General features: G+C 38.5%; 1 protein-coding gene across 10 annotated transcripts in view; it reads right to left on the bottom strand.

Moving 5' to 3' along the window:
• LOC117410775 (synaptotagmin-14-like) overlaps nucleotides 1-22,331 on the bottom strand; it is a 96,213-nt gene that overhangs the window by 36,723 nt on the left and 37,159 nt on the right. For 5 of the 10 annotated variants that reach the window (XM_034017569.3, XM_059025562.1, XM_059025565.1 and 2 more), the window contains one exon: nucleotides 15,547-15,699. The exons of 1 other annotated variant lie outside the window; for it this stretch is intronic. In XM_034017569.3, the coding sequence (XP_033873460.2) occupies nucleotides 15,547-15,699 (153 nt within the window). Of the gene's footprint in view, nucleotides 1-1,020; nucleotides 2,075-15,546; nucleotides 15,700-22,331 lie in introns of those variants that run through there. 4 more of the 10 variants (XM_034921569.2, XM_059025560.1, XM_059025559.1 and 1 more) reach the window with 1 other exon arrangement.

Below are 22,331 nucleotides of genomic sequence, written 5' to 3'. Positions count from 1 at the left end.
TAGCACTTTTTATATATTTTGTGATACAGCCTGTGACACTCAATAGAAGCTACATAAAACATTGTTATTGTATTGTTTAACAGTCCTAAGAAAACAGGAAAACACATCCATTAATACCATCTACATAGCCCTGTCAATCAAATAGCTGGCTGCTAATGGGGTGATAACTGTCAGGTACTAATGAATGGAAAGTTGACATGGTGCTGGCTGAAGGTCAGACCACTCGGCTTTATTGGAAACAGCAGGTTTCTAACTCCACAGTGGAATCACACTGTTACAACCGAATGAGTACAATTCACATTGTCATTGAAGGGCATATGATCTGACTGGTGTCTCTTGAAAAAACGTTACGTTTTACTGCACTCTTCAAATCTACCTACAGTAGTCAACAGCTTATGCTAGCCAACTTCCCCTCACTAATCCATCCTGTCTAGCTACTAGAATGTAGTCCGAGTAAAACTTTGAGTACAAGGTACATATAGAATAAGGATCTCTATCATAGGTGTGGTGTTTTTTCAAAAAATAAATATTCACTTTCCAAAAGGGAGTTCTGTATGTGATTTGATGCTGTGATTTGTATTCTCTAAAATACACAATGACACATTTTTATTGTTTCAACGTGAACTTGTCCATACTTTTGATATGTCAGTCTGAGTTGGACTTTGCATTTTTGTTAGAAGAATTGGAATTATCTCATTATTTATACAGCATTTTCAGGGTTTTCATATCTTCGATAAGCGTGTCACCATATTCTATTTATTTGGGAGGTCGAAAAATAACCCTCTACTTTGGGAAAATGCCACTTCACACTTGGAACACCACAGCCATGGCATTTGCTCTGCAGAAGAAGAAAAAAATGAAGAAGTATACACTGGAAGAAGTATGCAGGCAGGCAACCTCATGAGGAAGGTTCATGCAAAAAGTGGCAAAAGCACCAGTCTCGATGAGATCAGCACACAGTAGTCACACAGTAGAGGAGGGCCAGATAATACCCAAGAGAGTTCACCATGGGCATCTCACCTTTACTGGGTTTCTTTTTACTGTTCTCTTTTTTGTCCCCTTTTCTCTGATCTTCCTTGGGCGAGCTTTTACAGTTCTGAGGCTTGCCCTCTGCGTCCCCTCTCTTGCTTGTTGGAGTCTTACAGTGTTTCTCTGCTTTGGAGTCAGCAGACACCAGCTGACTTGTATCTGATGTCAATGCCTTACTTGATTTCTTCTCCTCCTTCACCTTCACTTTCCCACCTGTCTCCTTCAGCCTTTCCTTGGCAGCTTCAGAATCAGTGCTCGGTGGCTCCTGTTTAACAAATCCCAGGTCATTTCGACTGCTTTTGTGTATTTCATTGTCTGTCTCGCTTTTTTTTTTACACAAACTCTCTGAAGGCGGATAGCCCTCTTTTTTCCCACCTGCTTTTCTAACATTATTGGAGTTGTTCTCCAAAATATGTTTGGCTTTTGTGGCTTTCAGATCGCCCTGGTGGACTGATTCTGAACCTTCTTTTCCTCCTGAAGGGGTTCCTCTTTCGTTTTTGCTGTCCCCTGATCTGGACTCACCAGATTCCCTGCCTTGCTGAGTGTTCCTGTGTCTCTCACCCTTGCTACCCTCTGTGGCCTGGGACAGATCACTAGACGTGGATTCGGTAAATGTTTCAGTGGAACGTGTAGACCCTGTGTTGTAATCAGTGGTGTAGGCATCTGGGTCCCAGGACATATTGACAGAGGACTGCTGTTTTAGCTTTTGCCGGCTGGTGGCATTTGTCTGCTGGTGTTCCCCTTCCTTGCAGTTGATTGATCCCTCAGCCTCTTTCTCCTCCCCCTGTTTCATCTCGGTGATGTCCGCTGTAGCCTTGCCGCTCTTCTCCCCTTTTGGATCTCCCTCCTCTTCAGTCTGCAGGTTGTGTATCATGGTGGTCACTTGCTCCGTGACCGAATCCCTCACTGTGCATGTAACGTCCCCGACAGCATTAGCTAAGTCATCCACTGCTTTGCTGAGAGAGTCCACGATGGAGGAGACAGAAGGCAGAGCCAGGTTTTGCTGGAAACTTTTGAAAAACGCCATTGTGCTTGTGAGGTGCTTTTTATTACCTCATTCAGATTAGGTTGTCGCTTTTACTTTTGCTTGACTGCTAAGCCTTTCTCAGACACACCAACTGAACCGAGAGTGGTGCAGTCATCCCTCCTAGCTCAGTGCTGCTGGCATAGAAACAGGAAACAAAATATATAGTTAACAATACGTCGAAAACAAGGCAAAGGCATGACCCAAAGGAATAGGAAATGTTCTTTATTGCATCGCATGTATGTCACTCCATACCTTGGCTAAGGAGAGAGCGTAATCTTGATAATCTGGCCAACTTTGCCTGAGCTATAACTGGTGGAAACAGCCTTGTTTGCCAATGGAAACCAGGAATGAGTATGTTCTTCCTGACACTGCCTGTCAAGATCTGGCAATGAAGCGAAGCCGCATTCCTTCAAGCCCTGGAATGTTTGAAACATGATTGGCAACAAATCAATTTATAAGTCATTCAGAGCTGCTAAGTTAAGCAAGTTTTACGGCAAACATAAAAGTTTCAGATTTATCCTCAATTCTAAATTCTTATAAAATTCTTCAGCCTAAATAAAGTTTAAATCCTAATGATGATCTGTAACAAAATCAAGACAGCGTTCCATCCTGCTTGTGTAATTAAGTGCTCAAGCATTGCTGACTAAAATCCGTTAATCCACACAATGGAAACCTGTCTTCTTGCAAAAAATGATTCATAGCAGCCTCCCACGCTCTCATGACAAAGGCAAAAGCCCTTGCTCCTTCAGATTTAACATCCAGAATTTAAATTGATGCTCGGATATGGCTGTGTAATGAGACTTAATAAAAACAATTATTAAAAAAATGCATTGATTTGAATCATCTCAAGGTTTTCTTTTATCATAGTTAAAGAGTGAATTCAAAAACTAATTTGATTCATTCACGTATCTATGTATTTATTGTTCACCATAAACTTTACTGTTTTAAGGGGGGCAATAAATCACCCCAGACGAAAAACACCAGCAGGATTAAAGGAGTTGTAACCAATCCACTTTCTTGCACAATATTTGCACTAGCAATATCTGCCCAATCAATGACTGCTCCCCCTTTTTGAATGTTGATTTTTTTTTGGTTCTTCGCTTGTATTTCATACTTTAAAGGAAATATGTATATTTAGATATTAGATTGTTAAATAATTGCCAAGTATTTTAATAAGATAGGGGTTATTTAAAATGTATATCCTACTGGGGCCTATTACATTATAACATATACAGTCCTTTTATCAATTTTGGTTTCTAATTTTGTGAACAATTCAAGGTGAATGTTTTGCAAAGCCAGCCCTCCTGCTGGGACCCCCAAACTGTACTCTTGACCCCCAGATCCTAAACATGCTGTCCCTCATCGCATCAACAGTTCCTAACTTATCATCTCCAGCATGTATTGTGCATCGACTTGGCTACCACTGAAAAAATAAAACCATCAAAGAAACTGTAGGTATAATATTGGACCACATGGTGGTGCAATGCGGCAAGTTAAAATTACAATAAAAGTAACTTAAAATATTTTAAAGGGTGGAGGATTAGGACTGATTTATTTCTTTATTTTTAAATTCTGAAATGTGTCCCTAAGCACATCTTGGTACCAAGTTACAACCCTGTTATAGCTACCATTAATTGATTGCGTTTTCCTTCATAGGGAACTGTAGTGTTCCAGTGCAGTACGTAAAATTTGCACAACCACCAAACTATATGAGAGCTGTAATGTAATGAATCAAAGAGGGGTAGAGGGCTTTATTTCAGTTACGTATATATTATCATCCATAACTATTAAACACTTAATAGTGCTGAATTTAGAAATGCTAAAATAAACTTAAATTCAATGACAAATATTTTGACTAGAAGTATTTTTCAATGTCTTCAACAATAATTGTCAATTGTATATTGATGCACATTTAGTATTAAGGAGAATGATTGTGGACAGGTAAGAAGGCTTAAACATACTTCTATAATGTGCAAGTACTCCAACTGATGTAGCTCCTAGGCTTTCACTAAAGGTGACTGTGAACTAAGGATTTTAACTGGAACTCAGGAAGAATATTGAGCATGTTTGTGATAATGACATGGAATTGCTCAAAAGTATCAAAATGTTCTCATACATACAGTACAGTAGTTCTAGGACCTTTATCATCCAAAATTGACTATTTGAACAATGGACTACTACAGCTGTAATAACCGACTGTGACAGGCTAAAAGCCCAAAATGTAAATTATATGTGTGTGTTGGGAATATAGGGTTAGCAAGGAGGGGGTTAAAAGCCTCCCGCCATAATGGATGTGAGAATGTGGCTGGAGGGGAAATTCTATGTTTGGGGGTTGGTGTGTAGGTGAGTTTGGAAAACCTTTGTTGAAAACCTTTATTTTGGCCATTGTGCCTGTTTATTTGCTCTTTTTCGTGTTTAATAAATGTGTGCTTAGACTGCAGCTTCTGTCTTTGAGTCTCTCTCCCTGTTAATAACATCTTGGGCTACAGCGCTATCCTGTTACACAGACATTAGAAAAAGTATCAGCAATTTTGTCTGATAGCAACCAGACGATGTTATAACCAGAAGTGTAATAACATCTGACATCTTCTAATAACCTAACAGGTTTAGCAAAATTGTGGTACTAGTCCTCAGGGGCGGATCCAGAAATAATCCTTAGGGGGGCTTAGCCTGTGGAGAGTGGAGCCAAGGAGAACATTTTGCGGTTAAGAAGCTCTGACAACCCAGAGCAACCTCATTTTTGTTTTTGTACCGGCTGTTATCTCTGAAGTCATTATCATGACTGAGCTATAGTATAAATACCTACATTGCTAATGTAGCTGATCCTGTATATTGTGCTGTGTTCTTGTGAATGTTTTATATGAGAAAGAACTTTAATCAACACATGCTAAATATATACCACACAAGGTACACACGAGAAATAAAGACAGCATTTGTTTTGCAAGTGAACTAATTACATTACCGTATTATAACAAAATTAAATGAAGAATATAACCCATTTGTTACGTTTAAAATGTGTGTAAGATTTTTCACTATGCAAAACTGCATGTGAACTTTGGTTCAACTTTCCAGTTACAACAAAAAGTGTTGGTAGTTTAAAAAAAAAAAAAAAAAGAAAAAAAGTTTCCTGATGCCTGATTTTAAGAGTGTTGAGTGGTAAAGCTTAATTTGAAACAACTGGGTGTCGGCTCTACCGAACAATAAAACATACTAATAAGCTTTGGGTAAAACTGTTACACATCGCATCCATTCTAATAATCCGTTTTCATAACATGTATGCAGTAAATGTCCACTAATGCTGCCAAAAACTTAAAGTGAAATTTCAGTAAGACTTTCAGCAATAAGGAGTTACACTACCCTAGGAGAATGAAATAAACAATATCCATACTGGAAAAAATTAAAACAGCCATGTAGTATATTATATCAGTTTACTGCCATGTTATTTTTCCTAGACCTGTATACAGGTCTGCAGTGTTGAAATAGTTCAAACAAAATAATTCTCCTTGGGGCCACTGATGCAAACTGTGCTACATTCAAGCTGTCACTGGAATAATAAAAACAAAAAAAACGTCCAGAGTTCTTTGTTTCTGCATTTTCAATGAGATGCAATGTACTGCTACTGCTGTTACTTTAAACAAAAAAAACGTATTACAAGAATAGCTATACACGAACCTGATCAAATCAAACTCATAAAAGTAAACTGATGTATATGAATTCTTACCGTTGTTTCTGCTTCAATTATTTATCTACATCCCGAAAATGGAATTCCCTTGAAGCCCGCTCGCTGAATTTGAACCAGAGATTTTTCACTCCGGCGTCACAGCCTAATCCTTTCATCCCCGTGAATTTTAGCCAAGGTTAATTCTCAGCCCTAGGCTAATTAATTCTACAGAGTGAGAATTAGCCTAAAATACAATTCAAGGGGGTGAGAATTAGCCTAGGTAAAAATTCACAGGGGTGAAAGTTAGCCGGAGGTGAGCATGAGGCTGTTCTCTCGTTGGTTATTAGTGATGACGTTAGAACATCTGCAATTGTTACAAATTACCAGAGAGAGAGAGAGAAAAATGTATACTGGTCTTTCTCTTGCTAGCCTGTAATTAACTAACAAAAGCATACTACACGTAGCATACCACTGCTTCAGTTATGAAGCTTATCTGTAGAACCGTCCAAGATAACCGACAAATTCTTAGCAGTTGCCATTCCGGTTAACTGGGTTTGACGCTCGGTCCTAGCAATAGCGTATACACTCCTGTAACTGTTTGGAATTAATATAGGTTTTCCCCACATTTAATTCTTTTGCCTCATCCAAGTCACACCTCTACTCAAAATCTGAATACGTTTGTGCATGCTTTGCAAGTGCGTGAGCTGTTCTAAAAAGTACTTTTAACTTTAAAATCACATAAGTGTTCATGTGTATATTAATTGTTACTTGATTTTTCTCGCGCTTTAAAAATCTCTGTCCCAAATGTGCCACTCAGGCTTTTGTCATACTGGACACAAACCTTGCAGTACACCTTACAGTATTTTCTGACATTGTGCTTCATGACATCGAAAGTGCAGCAACTAGCCTGGCAATGTAACATTGCTGAATGAAACATTCTATTTTTTTCTTGCCAAAAGCTGCAATGCAACTATGTTTTAAAATTGTTCTATCTAAAAAAAACGCCTTAGCAACAGTCTCTCCCAAATAATCACAATAATTTGCATTTGTTGAAATACAAGATTAATGATAGCAACTCTTGTGTACGTTGTGTTACAAAAATGTTGATAAAATCACTCCTGCAGCAAGCACACAATGCAGCATTTTGATTATTTCAATCATTCCCTTTTCAGAGGTACAACAATTGCATACATAAGAAAGGTTACAAACGAGAGGAGGCCACTCGGCCCATCTTGCTTGTTTGGTTGTTAGTAGCTTATTGATCCCAGAATCTCATCAAGCAGCTTCTTGAAGTATCCCAGGGTGTCAGCTTCAACAACATTTCTGGGCAGATGGTTCCAGACTCCCACAATTCTCTGTGCAAAACAGTGCCTCCTATTTTCTGTTCTGAATGCCCCTTTTATCTAATCTCCATTTGTGACCCCTGGTCCTTGTTTCTTTTTTAAGGTCGAAAAAGTCCCCTGGGTCGACATTGTCAATACCTTTTCAAATTTTGAATGCTTGAATCAGATTGCCGTGTAGTCTTCTTTGTTCAAGACTGAATAGAAAATTTAGCCTGGCTGCATATGACATGCCTTTTAAACCAGGAATAATTCTGGTCGCTAGAACAGCAATATCCTTTCTGTAGTGAGGTGACCAGAACTGAACACAATATTCTAGACTAATGCATTGTAAAGTTTTAACATTACTTCCCTTGATTTAAATTCAACACTTTTCACTATACATGCCTATAGAAAGTCTACACCCCCTTGAACTTTTTTCACATTTTGTTGTGCCAGTGCCTCAGAGTTTCATGCATTTAAATGAGGATTTTTTTTCCCACTTATCTACACACCATACTCCACACTGTTAAGGGGAAAAAGTTTTTATTGAGAAAAAAATTCTATATTAAAAATACAAAACTGAAAGATCATAATTGGATAAGTCTCCACCCCCCTCTGTTAATTCTTGGTGGAAGTACCTTTGGCAGCAATTATAGTTGTGAGTCTGTTGGGATAGGTCTCTACCAACTTTGCACACCTAGATTTGGCAATATTTGACCATTCTTCTTTACAAAACTGTTCTAGCTCTGTCAAGTTCCTTGGGGAGCGTTGATGGACAGCAATCTTCAAGTCATGCCAAAAATTTTCGATTGGATTTAGGTCGGGGCTCTGACTGGGCCACTCAAGGACATTTACCTTTTGTTCCTTAGCCACTCCAGTGTAGCTTTGGCTGTGTGCTTTGGGTCATTGTCATGCTGAAAGGTGAACTTCCGTCCCAGTTTCAGCTTTCTTGCAGAGAGCAGCAGGTTTTCTTCCACCACCTGCCACCACCATGCTTCACAGTAGGGATGGTGTTCTTTGGGTGATGCGCTGTGTTGGGTTTGCGCCAAACATAATGCTTTGCATTTAAGCCAAAAAATTCCATTTTAGTTTCGTCAGACCACAAAACTTTTTGCCACATGCTACAGAATCTCTTGAGTTTTTTTTTTGCATACTTCAAAACAGGATTCAAGGTGGGCTTTCTTGAGTAATGGCTTCCTTCTTGCCACCCTACCATACAGGCCAGATTTGTGGAGTGCTTGGGATATTGTTGTCCCATGCACACTTTGACCAGTCTTAAAAGCCTTAAAAGCCTGTAGCTCTTGCAAAGTTGCCATTGACCTCTTGGTCAGTCTCCTTTTTGCTCGGTCATCCAGTTTGGAGGGACGGCCTGATCTAGGCAGGGTCTTGGTGGTGCCATACACCTTCCACTGCTTAATAATCGTCTTGACCGTGCTCCAAGGGATATTCAAGGCCTTTGATATTTTTTTATACCCATCCCCTGATCTGTGCCTTTCAACAACTTTGTCCCGGAGTTCTTTTGAAAGCTCCTTGGTGCTCATGGTTGAGTCTTTGCTTTGAAATGCACTACCCAGCAGAGGGAACCTACAGGAACTGCTGAATGCATCCTGAAATCATGTGAATCACTACAATTTAACACAGGTGGAGGCCACTTAACTTGGTGTGTGATTTTGAAGGCGATTGGTTACACCTGAGCTAATTTAGGATTGCTATTACAAGGGGGTGGACACTTATCCAACCAAGCTATTTCAGTTTTTATTTTTAATTAATTTTCTACACATTTCTAGAATATTTTTTTCACTTGGAAGTTGTGGGGTAGGATGTGTAGATACATGAAAAAAAAAACTATTTTAATGCATTTTAATTCCAGGCTATAAGGCAACAAAAGGTGAATATTTTGAAAGGGGGTGTAGACTTTCTATAGGCACTGTATATCTGAGCATTTTGTTGGTCTTTTTTATAGCTTCCCCACATTGTCTAGATGAAGATATTTCTGTGTCAACATAAACGTCTACATCTTTTTCATAGATTCCTTCTTCAATTTCAGTATCTCCCATATGGTATTTATAATGGACACTTACAGCGTGTCCTAGGGCATTAACAATACTAACTGGCCCAAATGTTGCAGCAGTGACTTTAAAACATTGGCTACATTTTGTATAAGAAGCTAACATTTTATTTAAATCTCAGCAGATTATGTATTTATATTTATATTTAGCATCTTATTTAACACAAATAGTTACTAAGTTCATAAAACTTTATGAAAAATTCCCTGAATCTGTATGGAGTTATTAACTTTCAAATGTCTGTTAAATTTACTGGATCAACTGCTAATTCAAATGCATTGCAAATTATCATTTGTGTTGAGAAATGCTCTCTTCTGGTATTTTACTGGAAAGGTGAACAACGAGTGGTCGCGTATACCTGTCAGGTGCTCAGAAGCGCAAAGCAGGAAAAAAAAGGGCAGAACTAGGAGAGGAAGCAACCAAAACTTAGTGTTTTCTTCAATAGATCACTAAATCCTCCTGCTGAAAAAGTAAGATGTATTTGAAGTTGTTAAGTGTTTCTGTTATGTACATCATCAGCAGTAGAAGTTAAGTATTTTTTGTCTGTTTTTAGAGATTTTAGAGATGTTTTCTAGTTGAAATCACATTTTATATTAATTATAACTTTACTTCCATTTAGTTTATTTTAATATTACATATATTACATTTCAAATGACAAAGTTGTGACATGAACTGAAATGTAGTAACAATTTTTTTTTTTTTTTTTTTAATTATTTCTTTAGGTCATTGATACATGCACAGAATCTACCAGCAATGAAGCATCAGGTGCAGTCAGTGAAAGTTCCATTGGTGAAGCGTCAGGTGCAGTCAGTGATAGTTCCGTTGGTGGAGCATCAGATGCAGTCAGTGAAAGTTCCACTGGTGAAGTGTCAGGTGCAGTTAGTGAAAGTTCTTTGCTTCGCACTCCAGTATCCCCAATGACATCTACAGTTTCACTGAGCAAGTCTCCTCAAGTTTAGAAGTTCCTGAATCTGTCTTCTCAGTCACACAAATCAACAACAGACATACAGGACATTTCTAAAACACCCTATTATGGTCCATGTCAACCAAGACTGACAGAATACCCTAATAACCAAAGTAATAGGACATTTATTTTGAAGCTTTTACTTGGTTAGAGTACTCCATTTCACAAGATGCAGTATATTGCTTTTGTTGTAGGCATTTTGCAGGATCTGCACTTTGAAAAGGTGAAAATATTGGTAAGCGAGTTTTTATAGATGGAGCTTGGAAATGGAAAGATATATCTGCTCTGTTTAACACTAGAACCACCACAGCAGTGTTTTAAAATTCACTTTTAAAATTTAAATTACTCTGCGTGCGTGAAAGATACGCGGTTGTCCGTTCTTGATTTTCCTAAATACATGTATTAAATACCCTGATGGCATATGAAAGGCAAAAATAAAAAAAAAATTATAATCCCCTCTACCTAGAACTGCCCGAGCAGTCATTTTGACTGCCTTTTACAATACATGTTTTTATTTTAAATATAACCTACAATATTCTATTTTATTTTTATATACAAGTCTGTTGTTATCTCTACTGGAACTGGCAGCCATCAATTCTTTCTTTTTGTACAAGGAATGCACTCTGGAAAATATCAGTAGGAGAGATTTCATCTTGAAGCTAGCCACAGCGCTTTGGCAGAAACATTTCGATCACAAAACTGCAAAGCAGCAGGCTGCAGCAGCTCAACCTGGATTCTGTGCTGCACCAAGTGACACACACGCAAGGGAAACATGGTACTTTCGTTTTAAATTAAATACTACTTTTGTTTTTACAGTTTCGTATGTACATATACCTGTTTACACACTAAAATGTTTATTTTATTATAGTTGATATGATGTGCTTGAATAAAACCTTTGTGTTGTATCCGATAGTTTGACTTTCATTTTAATATTGATGTTGTTTAAAATGTAACCATCAATAACTGCCGGCGGCGGTATTATGTATGAGCATAACCACAGCGGTTCTAGTGTTAAACAATATGAAGATAGTGAGCAGCACATTAAGAGCATGGTTGCATGGTCTCATTTCAAGGATATTAAGTCTGGCTCTCGTCAGTCAGTTGCATCGTGTTTGTATTCAGTGACACAGCAAGAAATTGAGGAAAACAGAAAACATGTGAAGCTGCTTCTTAAAGTTGCAGTACTTTTGGGCAGGCAGCGTCTAGCATTTCATGGTCACTCTGAAGCTGATAGTGCTTCAAATGCTGGAAATTTCATTGAAATGCTTCAGCTTATCGCAGAGTCAAATTCCACTCTCAAAACAAAGCCTGAACGTCGGTATGGCCATTATACACGTCCCGTACCAAAACGATTTCATTTCGGTAATTGGTAAACATGTTAGGGAAACCACTTGTGCTGAGGCAACTGAAGCTGAGTACTTTTCAGTTCTGGTAGATGAAACAAAAGATTTGTCTAAGAAGGAACAAGTTGCCATTTTAGTAAGGTACTTTAGTGAAGGTAAAGTTAAGGAACGTTTGATAGGCCATTGTCATATGGAGAAGTTTGAGGCAGCCGTTTAGCTGATTTCATTTACAAAGAAATTCAGCAGGGGCTCCCGAGTGGCGCATCCAGTAAAGGCGCTCCTCGCAGGATGTGCCCTAATGCCTGGAGATCGCAGGGTCGAGTCCAGGCTATGTCACAGCTGACCATGACCGAGAGTTCCTAGGGGGCGGCGCACAATTGGCTGAGCGCTGCCCGGGTAGGGAGGGCTTAGGTCGGCAGGGGAATCCACGGCTCACCGCGCATCAGCGACCCCTGTGGACGATAGGGCGCCTGTGGCTCTGCAGCGGAGCCGGCAGATCTGTGTTGTCCTCCGGCACTATAGGTCTGGTGGCATTGCTGTGGATCTGCAGTGCGAAAAATGACGGCTTGGAAGGAGCACGTTTCGGAGGACGCGTGTTCCAGCCTCCGTTTCCCGAGTCGGCGGGGGGGTTGCGAGCGGTGAGCCGGGGATACAGATACTAATTGGGCATGCTAAACTGGGGTGAAAACCGGGGTAAAATAATTGGCGACGACTAAATTTATAAAAAAAAAAAAAAAAAAAAATATTGCAAACTGGCTTGAACTGGTCAAACTGCATTGCTCAATGCTACGATGGAGCAAGTGTTTTGAGTGGTTGCTTTAATGGAGTACAGGCATGATTAAGGGGAAACGTTCCTCAAGCAATCTATATTCATTGCCATGAACATAGACTGAATCTTGTTCTTGGTGACTGCATTAGAAACATTGGTGAGCTTTTTTCATAGTAGTTAAGTCACTTTACACATTCATTACCAACAGCAACACCAGGTATCAACTTTTTATTGAGGCTCAAAAAGCTGAGGATCTTCAAGTACTAGCACTTGAGCAAACTGCTGTAACCAGATGGTATTACTGGTATTGTTCACTTTCAAAAGTTAAACTTCGCTATGGAAGTTTGCTTGCAGTTTTAGGTGTACTGTCAGAAGGTTCTGACAGGGATACAGCAGCTGAAGCTACAGGATTGTGAGACAAACTTGAGTGCTTTAGATTTGTTGTTCTTCTCCATATTGTAGAGCAGATTCTACATACATGTCTATCAGATCAGCTTCAGTCTAGTGATGTTTTGATTTCAAAAGCATGCTTGCTCTTCGAGTCAACCACGAACGAATTACAAAGCATGTAATCTGATACATCTTTCTCTAGCCTTTTGGTTGCAGTCAAGTCTTTTGCACAGTTTTATAATATTGAGACAGCTTTAGAAATTAATGTGACAAAGTCAGGGGCAGTCTAGACGAGTTCAGAAGGTGTCATCACAACTGTAGAAGTTTCTCACAGACTCCACAATTGGGAAGCATAATGTGGAGAGTTCTTGCAGCACATCTCTTTCTTTTGAATTGAAGGCCAAAATAGAATACTTTAGTAGATAGGTTTCTTTCAGAACCTGATAGGCACTCTTCTGAGAATATATTGCCGGGGTTTCATGCAGTTTTGAAACTCCAAATTCTCTCTCCATTGTTGTAAGAATGTGACATAGCATGCACATTCCTCACGCTACAGGAAGTGTGCGGCCAAAACATGGCATGGTTAAAAAGGAACGGTAAAGCAGTGAGATCCTGTTTCTGACATAAAGTTTGTGCAACTTTCTCCTATAACTAAAGGCCATATCAAGCAATTCTTTATTAACTATTGAGATATGCTGGAAATAGCTCTGGCAAGATTATTTGACCAACTAGGAAAAAATAAGCATACAGTGCGAGGAGTTTAGAAACCTCTTCATTGTGTTTTTTTATTTTTTATTTTGTAAATTTTTATGTGATACAATTCTTTTTTTATTATTATTTTTTTTTTTTTTTAAATTTAGTCGTCGCCAATTTTTTACCCTGGTTTTCTCCCCAATTTAATATGCCCAATTATTATCTGTATCCTCGGCTCACCGCTCGCAACCCCCCCCCCCCCGACGACTCGGAAAACGGAGGCTGGAACACGCGTCCTCCGAAACGTGCTCCTGCCAAGCCGTCATTTTTCGCACTGCAGATCCACAGCAATGCCACCAGACCTATAGTGCCGGAGGACAACACAGATCTGCCGGCTCCACTGCAGAACCACAGGCGCCCTATCGGCCACAGGGGTCGCTGATGCGCGGTGAGCCATGGATTCCCCTGCCGACCTAAACCCTCCCTACCCGGGGAGCGCTCAGCCAATTGTGCGCCGCCCCCTAGGAACTCCCGGTCACGGTCGGCTGTGACATAGCCTGGATTCGAACCTGCGATCTCCAAGCTATAAGGCACATGCTGCACTCCGCGCGGAGCGCCTTTACTGGATGCGCCACTCGGGAGCCTCCTATGTGATACAATTTATTCAATGTTTCAGATTATTGCCTTAGACTCATAAAATTATAGTGCCTGATAGTTTAGTTGTTTTATAGCAAGGTTAAATACTGAAGCTACTACAAATACCTCTGCAATAAATACATTGAAGTAAAATCTCTTAACCCTAATTCATTGAGCAAGTTTTGTTTTAGAAGAACAAAAACATGAAAAATAATTTGTTAAAAAAGACAAATACAGGGTTTAACATCAGCTTGCTGCAAGATTTACATAACAAAGTTCTAGAAAGTCCTGGGTGGTTTACAGCATTTACTGTGAAATGTGTTGAACTCATATGGATTACCGGTATGCTGGATCCTCCATAACAACAACAACAACAACAACAACAACAACAACAACAACAACAACAATATATATAACCACATTCTACTGATGAGACCCTTGTACTGTCTGTGCAGAATTCAGATTTAGATTATTATTATTATTATTATTATTATTATTATTATTATTATTATTATTATTATTATTATTATTATTATTATTATATTATGTAGTGAGAAATGTGGGTTAGTAGGGTAGTAGCCTATTTTAGATGTACTATCAATATTTAAAACATTTACTGTACTAAACATTTTGACTGGGTCATTTTGATATCATTAACCTAAAGTATATTTTAGCTCAGTTTGTAGACTACTATAAGGATCAGAATGGCTGACGCTACGGCTTTGTAGGAAAACTTGTATATATTATAAAAAATACATATGCAATCAAAATATGTTTAGCAAAAAATACAAGGATAGTACACAGCACTCTCTTATGGAATGTTTTTTGGTTTTTATTTGTATTTGTGTACTGCTATGTCTGGGTTTTTGTTGGTTACTGTGCTTTTTTAATTGCATTTGTTCACACAATATCAGCAGTCATGCAAGGCCAAATTGGAGCTAAGATAGAAACATTTAAATATACCCTATATAAGAACTTAAGAAGGTTTACAAACAAGAGGAGGCCATTCGGCCCATCTTGCTCGCTTGTAGCTTATTGATCCCAGAATCTCATCAAGCAGCTTCTTGAAGGATCCCAGGGTGTCAGCTTCAACAACATTACTGGGGAGTTGGTTCCAGACCCTGGAAACCAGGACCCTGGAATCCAGACCATATTAAATTAGGTCATTTGCATTTGGAAGGAGACTTTCTCTCCCTAAAAGAAAACTACGTGGAAACCCAAATTACCAAAAAGGTATTACCAAAATAACATAAGAAAAAGGCGAGACTTATTTTTATTTTTACATGGAAACCCCAGCTTTGTGTTTTTTCAGGGACATCCAACAAATTCTAAATATTTTGTAGAAATTATTTATATTTAGTCGGGAATTACGATGATACAACAGATATCTAGAGCATAGTAACTCTCCTACTAAAGCCTCTTATAAAAAGTATAGGTGAGCTGTATGGTCAAAGCTTAAGACATGAGGGCCATGAAACATCTTAGACATGTGCACAGCCAGCTCTAATTAAATAGATGTAATGTTAATGAATAATACTACCTGTATGGTGTGGTGGTGTGACAGGGATTACCAGGTATGTCTGCTTTCTGAGACCTATTAAACTAACAAGATTAGCCAGATTTGGAAGCTACTTAGCAGAGTTTACCTTTCAAATCCTTGCCCGTTCTGTATTCGTCCATGCATGACAGGTCCCCGACGTTCTCAAAACACAGTTTCTTGTTGACGTATAAAAAAAGGATGAGCATGAGGATAACGAAGACTCCGACAGCTGATAGGAATCCTAGCGCCTCTGGGGACACTGAGAGGAAAGCAGACAAGAAGAATAAATAGAAAGCCTTGGGCAGCATAGCTGTGCCATGTCAAGGTCACAGACCTCCTAGTGGCAGATTCCATTAACAAAGAAAAATGACTTAATTTTCAACCTGTTCCTTTGTGACATTCAAGCACATTAACCAGATGGGTGGTATATGTACAGCTATGCATCACCGTATAAAAATGTTGCTTCATAAAATCGAACGAAACCTGCTGAATAATGTTACATCAACATATTGAATTACACACCACTTTATAGTTTTCCACATAACTAATGAAAAGCGATATCATTTTGTAGTATCTTTAATTACATGATGTTAAATAAAATATCTAAATTATGGTCATACATATATATATATATTTAGCTGTATGTCGTAGCTGTATGTGTTTTGAACAGGAGTGTTTCCAGTGTGGGAATGTAGGAACAAAATACAATGAAACATTAAGAATGGCCCAAATGTTCTCTACCATGACCAACTGAACTTGATTCCACTTCTTATTGTCTATTTGGTCACCAATCAAATAGCAAAGGCTGCCCCAGAATATACTGTACACACCATGGGCATGAGTTAACTACAACGTGAAGGACATCAATTCCCATGAATTTCCCAAGAAATGTATATAAATGCAAAACCTCCTGAACATTCCAGAAACTACTGATTAACTGGTGACCAGCTAAGTTGGGAATTAGAATAACATATTTACTGACCCTTTTACTGGGCTTTCAGAAAGATAAATTAAATCACAAAGTTTACTGCAAATAGCTGACTTTAGATCTATTTAGTAAAGGGAGTTTTACTATTTTTTCTTGGAAAAGATCAAGCTTTGCAGGTTTCCCAAACCAGCACAACCAGCTCGGACCAGCATATACCAGTGCTAGCCATTGCTGGAATACTCATTAGGGAGGGGAACACATATATATGTCTAGAAGTCAGCCATTTACTTTAATTGGTTATAGTTTATGAAACAAATAGTCCTAAAGATACAAACAATTTTGCTGCATTGGACAATAAAATATAAGTGATTCAGGGGATGTTCCTCAAAGTAGCTAACAAAATAATTCCATAAATCGTACCACGTTTGCCCTTAATATGGAGTTTTCAGTGTGTGTATTTTCATTTTAAAATGATGTATTTGGTCCTACTTTAGGTTAAAGGAAGCTCTGTTTCTAGGCCATATTCTTAGGTTATCTGTTGCAATTGCACTTCCTGGGTCATTTCACCTAAGCAGTATCTTCTGGGTCAAAGCATATTACTGGCTGAATGCATGTCAGTCAATAGAAAAGCAGCACTGGTTATTGACAGGCAAAAGCCAGTGAAGAGGTGGGGAAAATTTCACCCTCCATGTAAAATTACCCAAGTGCAAAACAGTCTAAAAGCGTGGCATGCAAACAAAGATACATTTAACCTAGTGCAGTACCAGGTATGTTTTGAAATAAAATTCCTATATAATGAATGGATGTGTATGGTGGAGAAAATGTAAGAAATGATTTTGTTAGCTACAGTCACTTTAATAACTAAATATTTTTTTTTATCAAGATGCAACATCTGACAAACAATGGTGCATTTTAAAATATTTTATATTGATTATAAATTTGTAATCTTATTATATTCCTACAAAAAAAAAAAACAAACAGTTCTAAATGCTTTGGTAACATCCACATTTTTAATAACATTTAGTGTATAGAGACAAAATAATAGGTTTTTTATTGAATAGAGGAAATAGTGACTAAGGATTTAGTAAAATTGTGATTTAGTGTTGGTATAAGATTTGTTCCTGGGTCATTTGGCAGTGGACAATGTGCAAATGATTGCATGAAACCTATCACCCCTTTTCCACAATGCATAGATACCAACAATTTAGTTGCTTTCACAAGAGCATGCACTACAATAGTGACCTAGAGTTTGTGTGTTTTAAATACTGAGCCACTAGCAAACTCCCCATTCCTCCACATGTAGCTTTCTCCCTCAGTGCTCCATTTAGCCTAATTAGAATTATTAATACCCTATTGGTATTCCCGCTGAGAATGCCAGCCTTTATCCAAGACGCCTGTCCCACCATGGCCACACAATATCTGATGACAGTGGCACGAAGTGAAAAACCATTTGGTCGATAATATCCCATGAAAGGAGTGAAAACGGATGTTGGCAGTCATTACCAATTGATGGGATCTGGTACCAGCACAGGACCTGTAAATTGCCTTTCTTGTAACAATTTGCATTCATATAAGAGATCCGGCTGAGATGTGTACCAGCCCTATTCTGAATAATAAAAAGCATGCACGGAAAATAACATTGCTCTGTGCTTGTTTGGAGGAGAAGGAAACGTAAAAGATACACATACATAACATACTATATGTTAAACACGTAAAATAGTAACATACATATTTATTATATGGAAAGCATGACACGTACTGTACATTCACCAACCATTTGATTTCCACTCAGGTTGATGATGTATTGAAACATTATTACTTCAATAGCTCTTTTTGCAAGACAACTTAAATATCCCATAAATGTTTCCAGCCTTCTAAATGCGGCCCTAATTGTGGAAATTCTAATCACAACAGTTATTTATATTCCAACCAATATAAATGAGCATACCCTTGATATTATTATTTATTATTATTTGTTTATTTAGCAGACGCCTTTATCCAAGGCGACTTACAGAGACTAGGGTGTGTGAACTATGCATCAGCTGCAGAGTCACTTGCAACTACGTCTCACCCGAAAGACGGAGCACAAGGAGGTTAAGTGACTTGCTCAGGGTCACACAATGAGTCAGTGGCTGAGGTGGGATTTGAACCAGGGACCTCCTGGTTATAAGCCCTTTTCTTTAACCACTGGACCACACAGCCTCCTATAGACAGACAAAATTTCACCAGACATCAAAGCTGTGACCTGTATAAATTCCCCATATTCACTTATTCTAACTTAACTATTAGGGGCTGATAATATACTGTGACAGTGCTATTATTCATATTTCAGAGACCTTTTCAATTTGCAAAATATTGCATTGGAATCTCAGATGTCTGCCTGCATCTGATCTCTGTTGTTTAACTTGACAACATCAAGAGTGGATATTCAATCACCCGTTTCAATTTCTTACAACTCAGCTATTTGTAGAACACAGCAAGTACACTGTAGCTACTAAACCTAACTAGTGCCCAGATTAATTACTAGAATGGGTCTGATGTGCAGCCTGGGGCATCTTGTGTACATAGCAAAACTGTCCAATGCCTGCGTGTTCTGGAAGTTAGAATTCTTGTTGTGACATTACAAATTCATCTTCCTCTGAATTTCCTGGCAGACACACAAGCAGATGCTTGTATAGGTCAGACTAGTACTTTATGGGCTGCCAACCACAAACACTTAAAACAAATTCCAGGTGAGATAGCTACCAACTGGAATTGCAGGTTTTATTTAATACCGTTTTGGAGGCAGATAAGTAGGTCAAAAAATAATGGCCTCTAATTAGTCTGGGTTTCATAACCTGGATACTGTAAATCGTGTATTAAAATATCTAATCATAAGTGTGCCGGTAGATGTGTGTGTGCATAGCAGATGATACACAGTAGGAAGTGCTGTTATTCATATATAAACTGAGATATACTTTGTCGACAAGACAACACAACATAAATGCCTCTGTGGAAAGATGGCATCAGACCAGGAAGGAGGCACACACACACACACACACACACACACACACACAACACTGAGGTTTTTTTCACCTACATTGCAAATGACTTATCACAAAATCAAAAATCCACCGCAAAAACACACTATATCTGCTTTTTACCTGCAGCAGATGATGTTCTTTCCCTGGTTAACCTAACATGGCCAGATTCAATATGCTTTCAAGAGCAACTGCTACAAGACCCGAACGCCACAACAGCCCACTTCACAGTGTGAGAGAGCAGCTGTGAGTGTGAGACTGCTGTATGCATACATGTGTGAAAATGGATGCAAGCTTACATACATTAAACATGCAAAAGAGGGAAGGGTACTTCAAGCAGTAAAATACTGTGCACCAATGAACTAGTTTGTATGGTCTATAGTTTTGTTCATTTGGACACTGCTATATTTTAGGCACATGAAATGTAATAGTTCTAATCATGGGCTATGCCAAGTGAACTGTGTTTTATCTCTTAGTAATAGTTACCCTGGACTCTAGTATTTTATACTTGGGGACAACTCATTGCTTTGTAGCCAATAGAGCTTTGCTCACGCACAACAGAAATAAAAAAAAGAATAAAAGAATCTGCTGAATTCAAGGACAATACAAGCACTTGTGCACAACTTGCTGACAGTAATGTATTCTTTGAGAAATGAGTTGTGTCACATGAAAGCAAATATGGATTTCAAGCAAGGATCCTTATGCGTACATGTATATTATTCATCACCCAGGAATTATTTACGTGAATCTATTACCCAGAAAAAAAGCAAGACAGATGAGAAAAAAAACATTAACCATCACATGATTGTTGCCATTTAATCCTGTCCAAAATCTAAACCTGTCGTCTCTCAAGACCTGGATTCAAAGCTGTTTACGTCCCAGTTTAGTCCTTAGGTATTGATCCGCCCATCATGAAAACAACCACAGCATTCTGTGAAATTCTAAACAGCTGTCAGTCAGTGCAATAACTTTCAAATACTCATTTGGATCCTAAATAGATTACTCCTCACTGACTTGCTGTAATCCAAATTCACATATGGGTGGTTATAAAGTTTGTTGACGATTAAAGTTCTGAGATCAATCAGCTACTATGAACCAGACAAGCTTAGTTGTGCCGAACGTACATTTTCTTATGTTCTGGCAGCATGTTGTGTGCTCTACGAAAATACGTGTTTCTTCTGTTAATACTGTAGTATATTGACAATGGAGCCCTCCATCACAACAGACAATGCAATACAGTATTATATAGACTACAGAGCCCATGTCGGTGGTCCTAGATTTCCATCATTCCCATTATTTGGTGCAAGTTTAGCTATATTTAATCAACTCTCATAGTCCCTATATCTACAGCAGCTAGAATCTCTGCCAGTCATCCTGAATGTCCAGGCTTGCAGCAGCAACATTACAACTGAAATTCTACTTAAAAAGAAACTTAAATATTGTCCACTTGGTTAGGTTCCCACTGTGAGTCAGCCACAAGACAAAAGCCAGCGAATTTGGAAATTTTATTGATTTATTTGCTTCCAGTTGCTCTGGAACTGAACAGGTCAGGAACCAGGAGTGTGTGTCTTTCAAGTGGAATTTGTAATGGATAAGGTATCACATATCCAGTTTGAGAGGGCTTAACCTGCATACCTGACCAGATCAAAAAACACACTGCAACAAAAAAGTGAGAGCACATAAAAGCCATTAGCCGCTAATGTCTCCTTTAGTCCACTTGAATGGAGTCCAGTACACAACAGCTCTTCTTTTAGAAACTTTTCCATGGGCGTCAACATATATAAAATGCTTCATTTAAATGATGAGTTGTTTGATAAATCTGGCACAGACTTCCTTACAGAGAAAAGGGCAGGATAGAATAACCAAAGACTGCTCAAGTCAGAAAGAAACAAACAAACCACAAAAGTAACACACAGTCTTACCTTTTTTATCATGTACTGCATTCATCTGTGCATTAGGGACTGTTTACTTTACCCCACCCTACCCCCTCGCCGGTTGGTCCCTTCCATACACCACCTTTAGTCTAGGGTGCTATTGTATATTTCTGCAGTTAGATCCACACATGACAACTTATTCTCCGGAGACAGCGCTAAGTGTATCCTCAAACATCAGGAAATTTGAAATCCAAGGACTTTTTTTTTTATGCCTTTCTGGAAGTCACATTATCGAGGCACACACCTGCCCTGTACTGTGTGACACCATATGGTTATCTGCCTATATGTCAGCGCTGCCTAAATTATTCAAGAGATTGATGCAACACTATCCTGTACACAAATGAAGCCACCTCTGTGAGTGAGTTGAGGCTGCAGAAATGTCTTCCACAGTTATATCCCAAATCTGAGGACACTGGCAGGTGGATTACATATAACCAAGAATCACACTCATGCCTCATATACAGTAAACAATACAACCACATCGATTTTATATTACACTTATCAGACGACTAGAAACGCATATAATCACTTCAGCCAAATGCTTCTTCTGTATACCAAGTTTAGAGAGATTATTTATAAAGGATACAATGCCTGATATTGATTTCCCTTTACCCCTCTTTAATTTATGTATTAATTTATTTGCATAGCACCAGTGGCCATGTGTTATAACTGCAATTATTTCACTGAAATGTCACAGTGCCAGCAGATGACCAAAGGTTGTAATTGCAGAGAAAGTCAAATCTGAATTTTCTGCACACCTTATGCAGCAGGGCTCTAGTTTTTAAGGGGGCCAGATTGGATCAAATTGTATACTAAACAAGACTTAAAAATGTTACCATATGAATAGTACTTTAATAATAGAACAGTGTGAACATTTAACAGTGCATTACTACAAACATTTTAAAATGTATGTGACATATTCATAGTATAACTTTTAGACTATAATATATACTATGATATACAGTCTGAGAGAGATAACTCTGTGACAATGTGGCACTCAAAAAACTTT

The sequence above is a fragment of the Acipenser ruthenus genome, chromosome 6 (genome assembly GCF_902713425.1).
Source record: "Acipenser ruthenus chromosome 6, fAciRut3.2 maternal haplotype, whole genome shotgun sequence".
Classification (NCBI taxonomy): domain Eukaryota; kingdom Metazoa; phylum Chordata; class Actinopteri; order Acipenseriformes; family Acipenseridae; genus Acipenser; species Acipenser ruthenus.
Note: the sequence above shows the minus strand (reverse complement) of the source record. Positions and strands in the feature narration are given on the sequence as shown.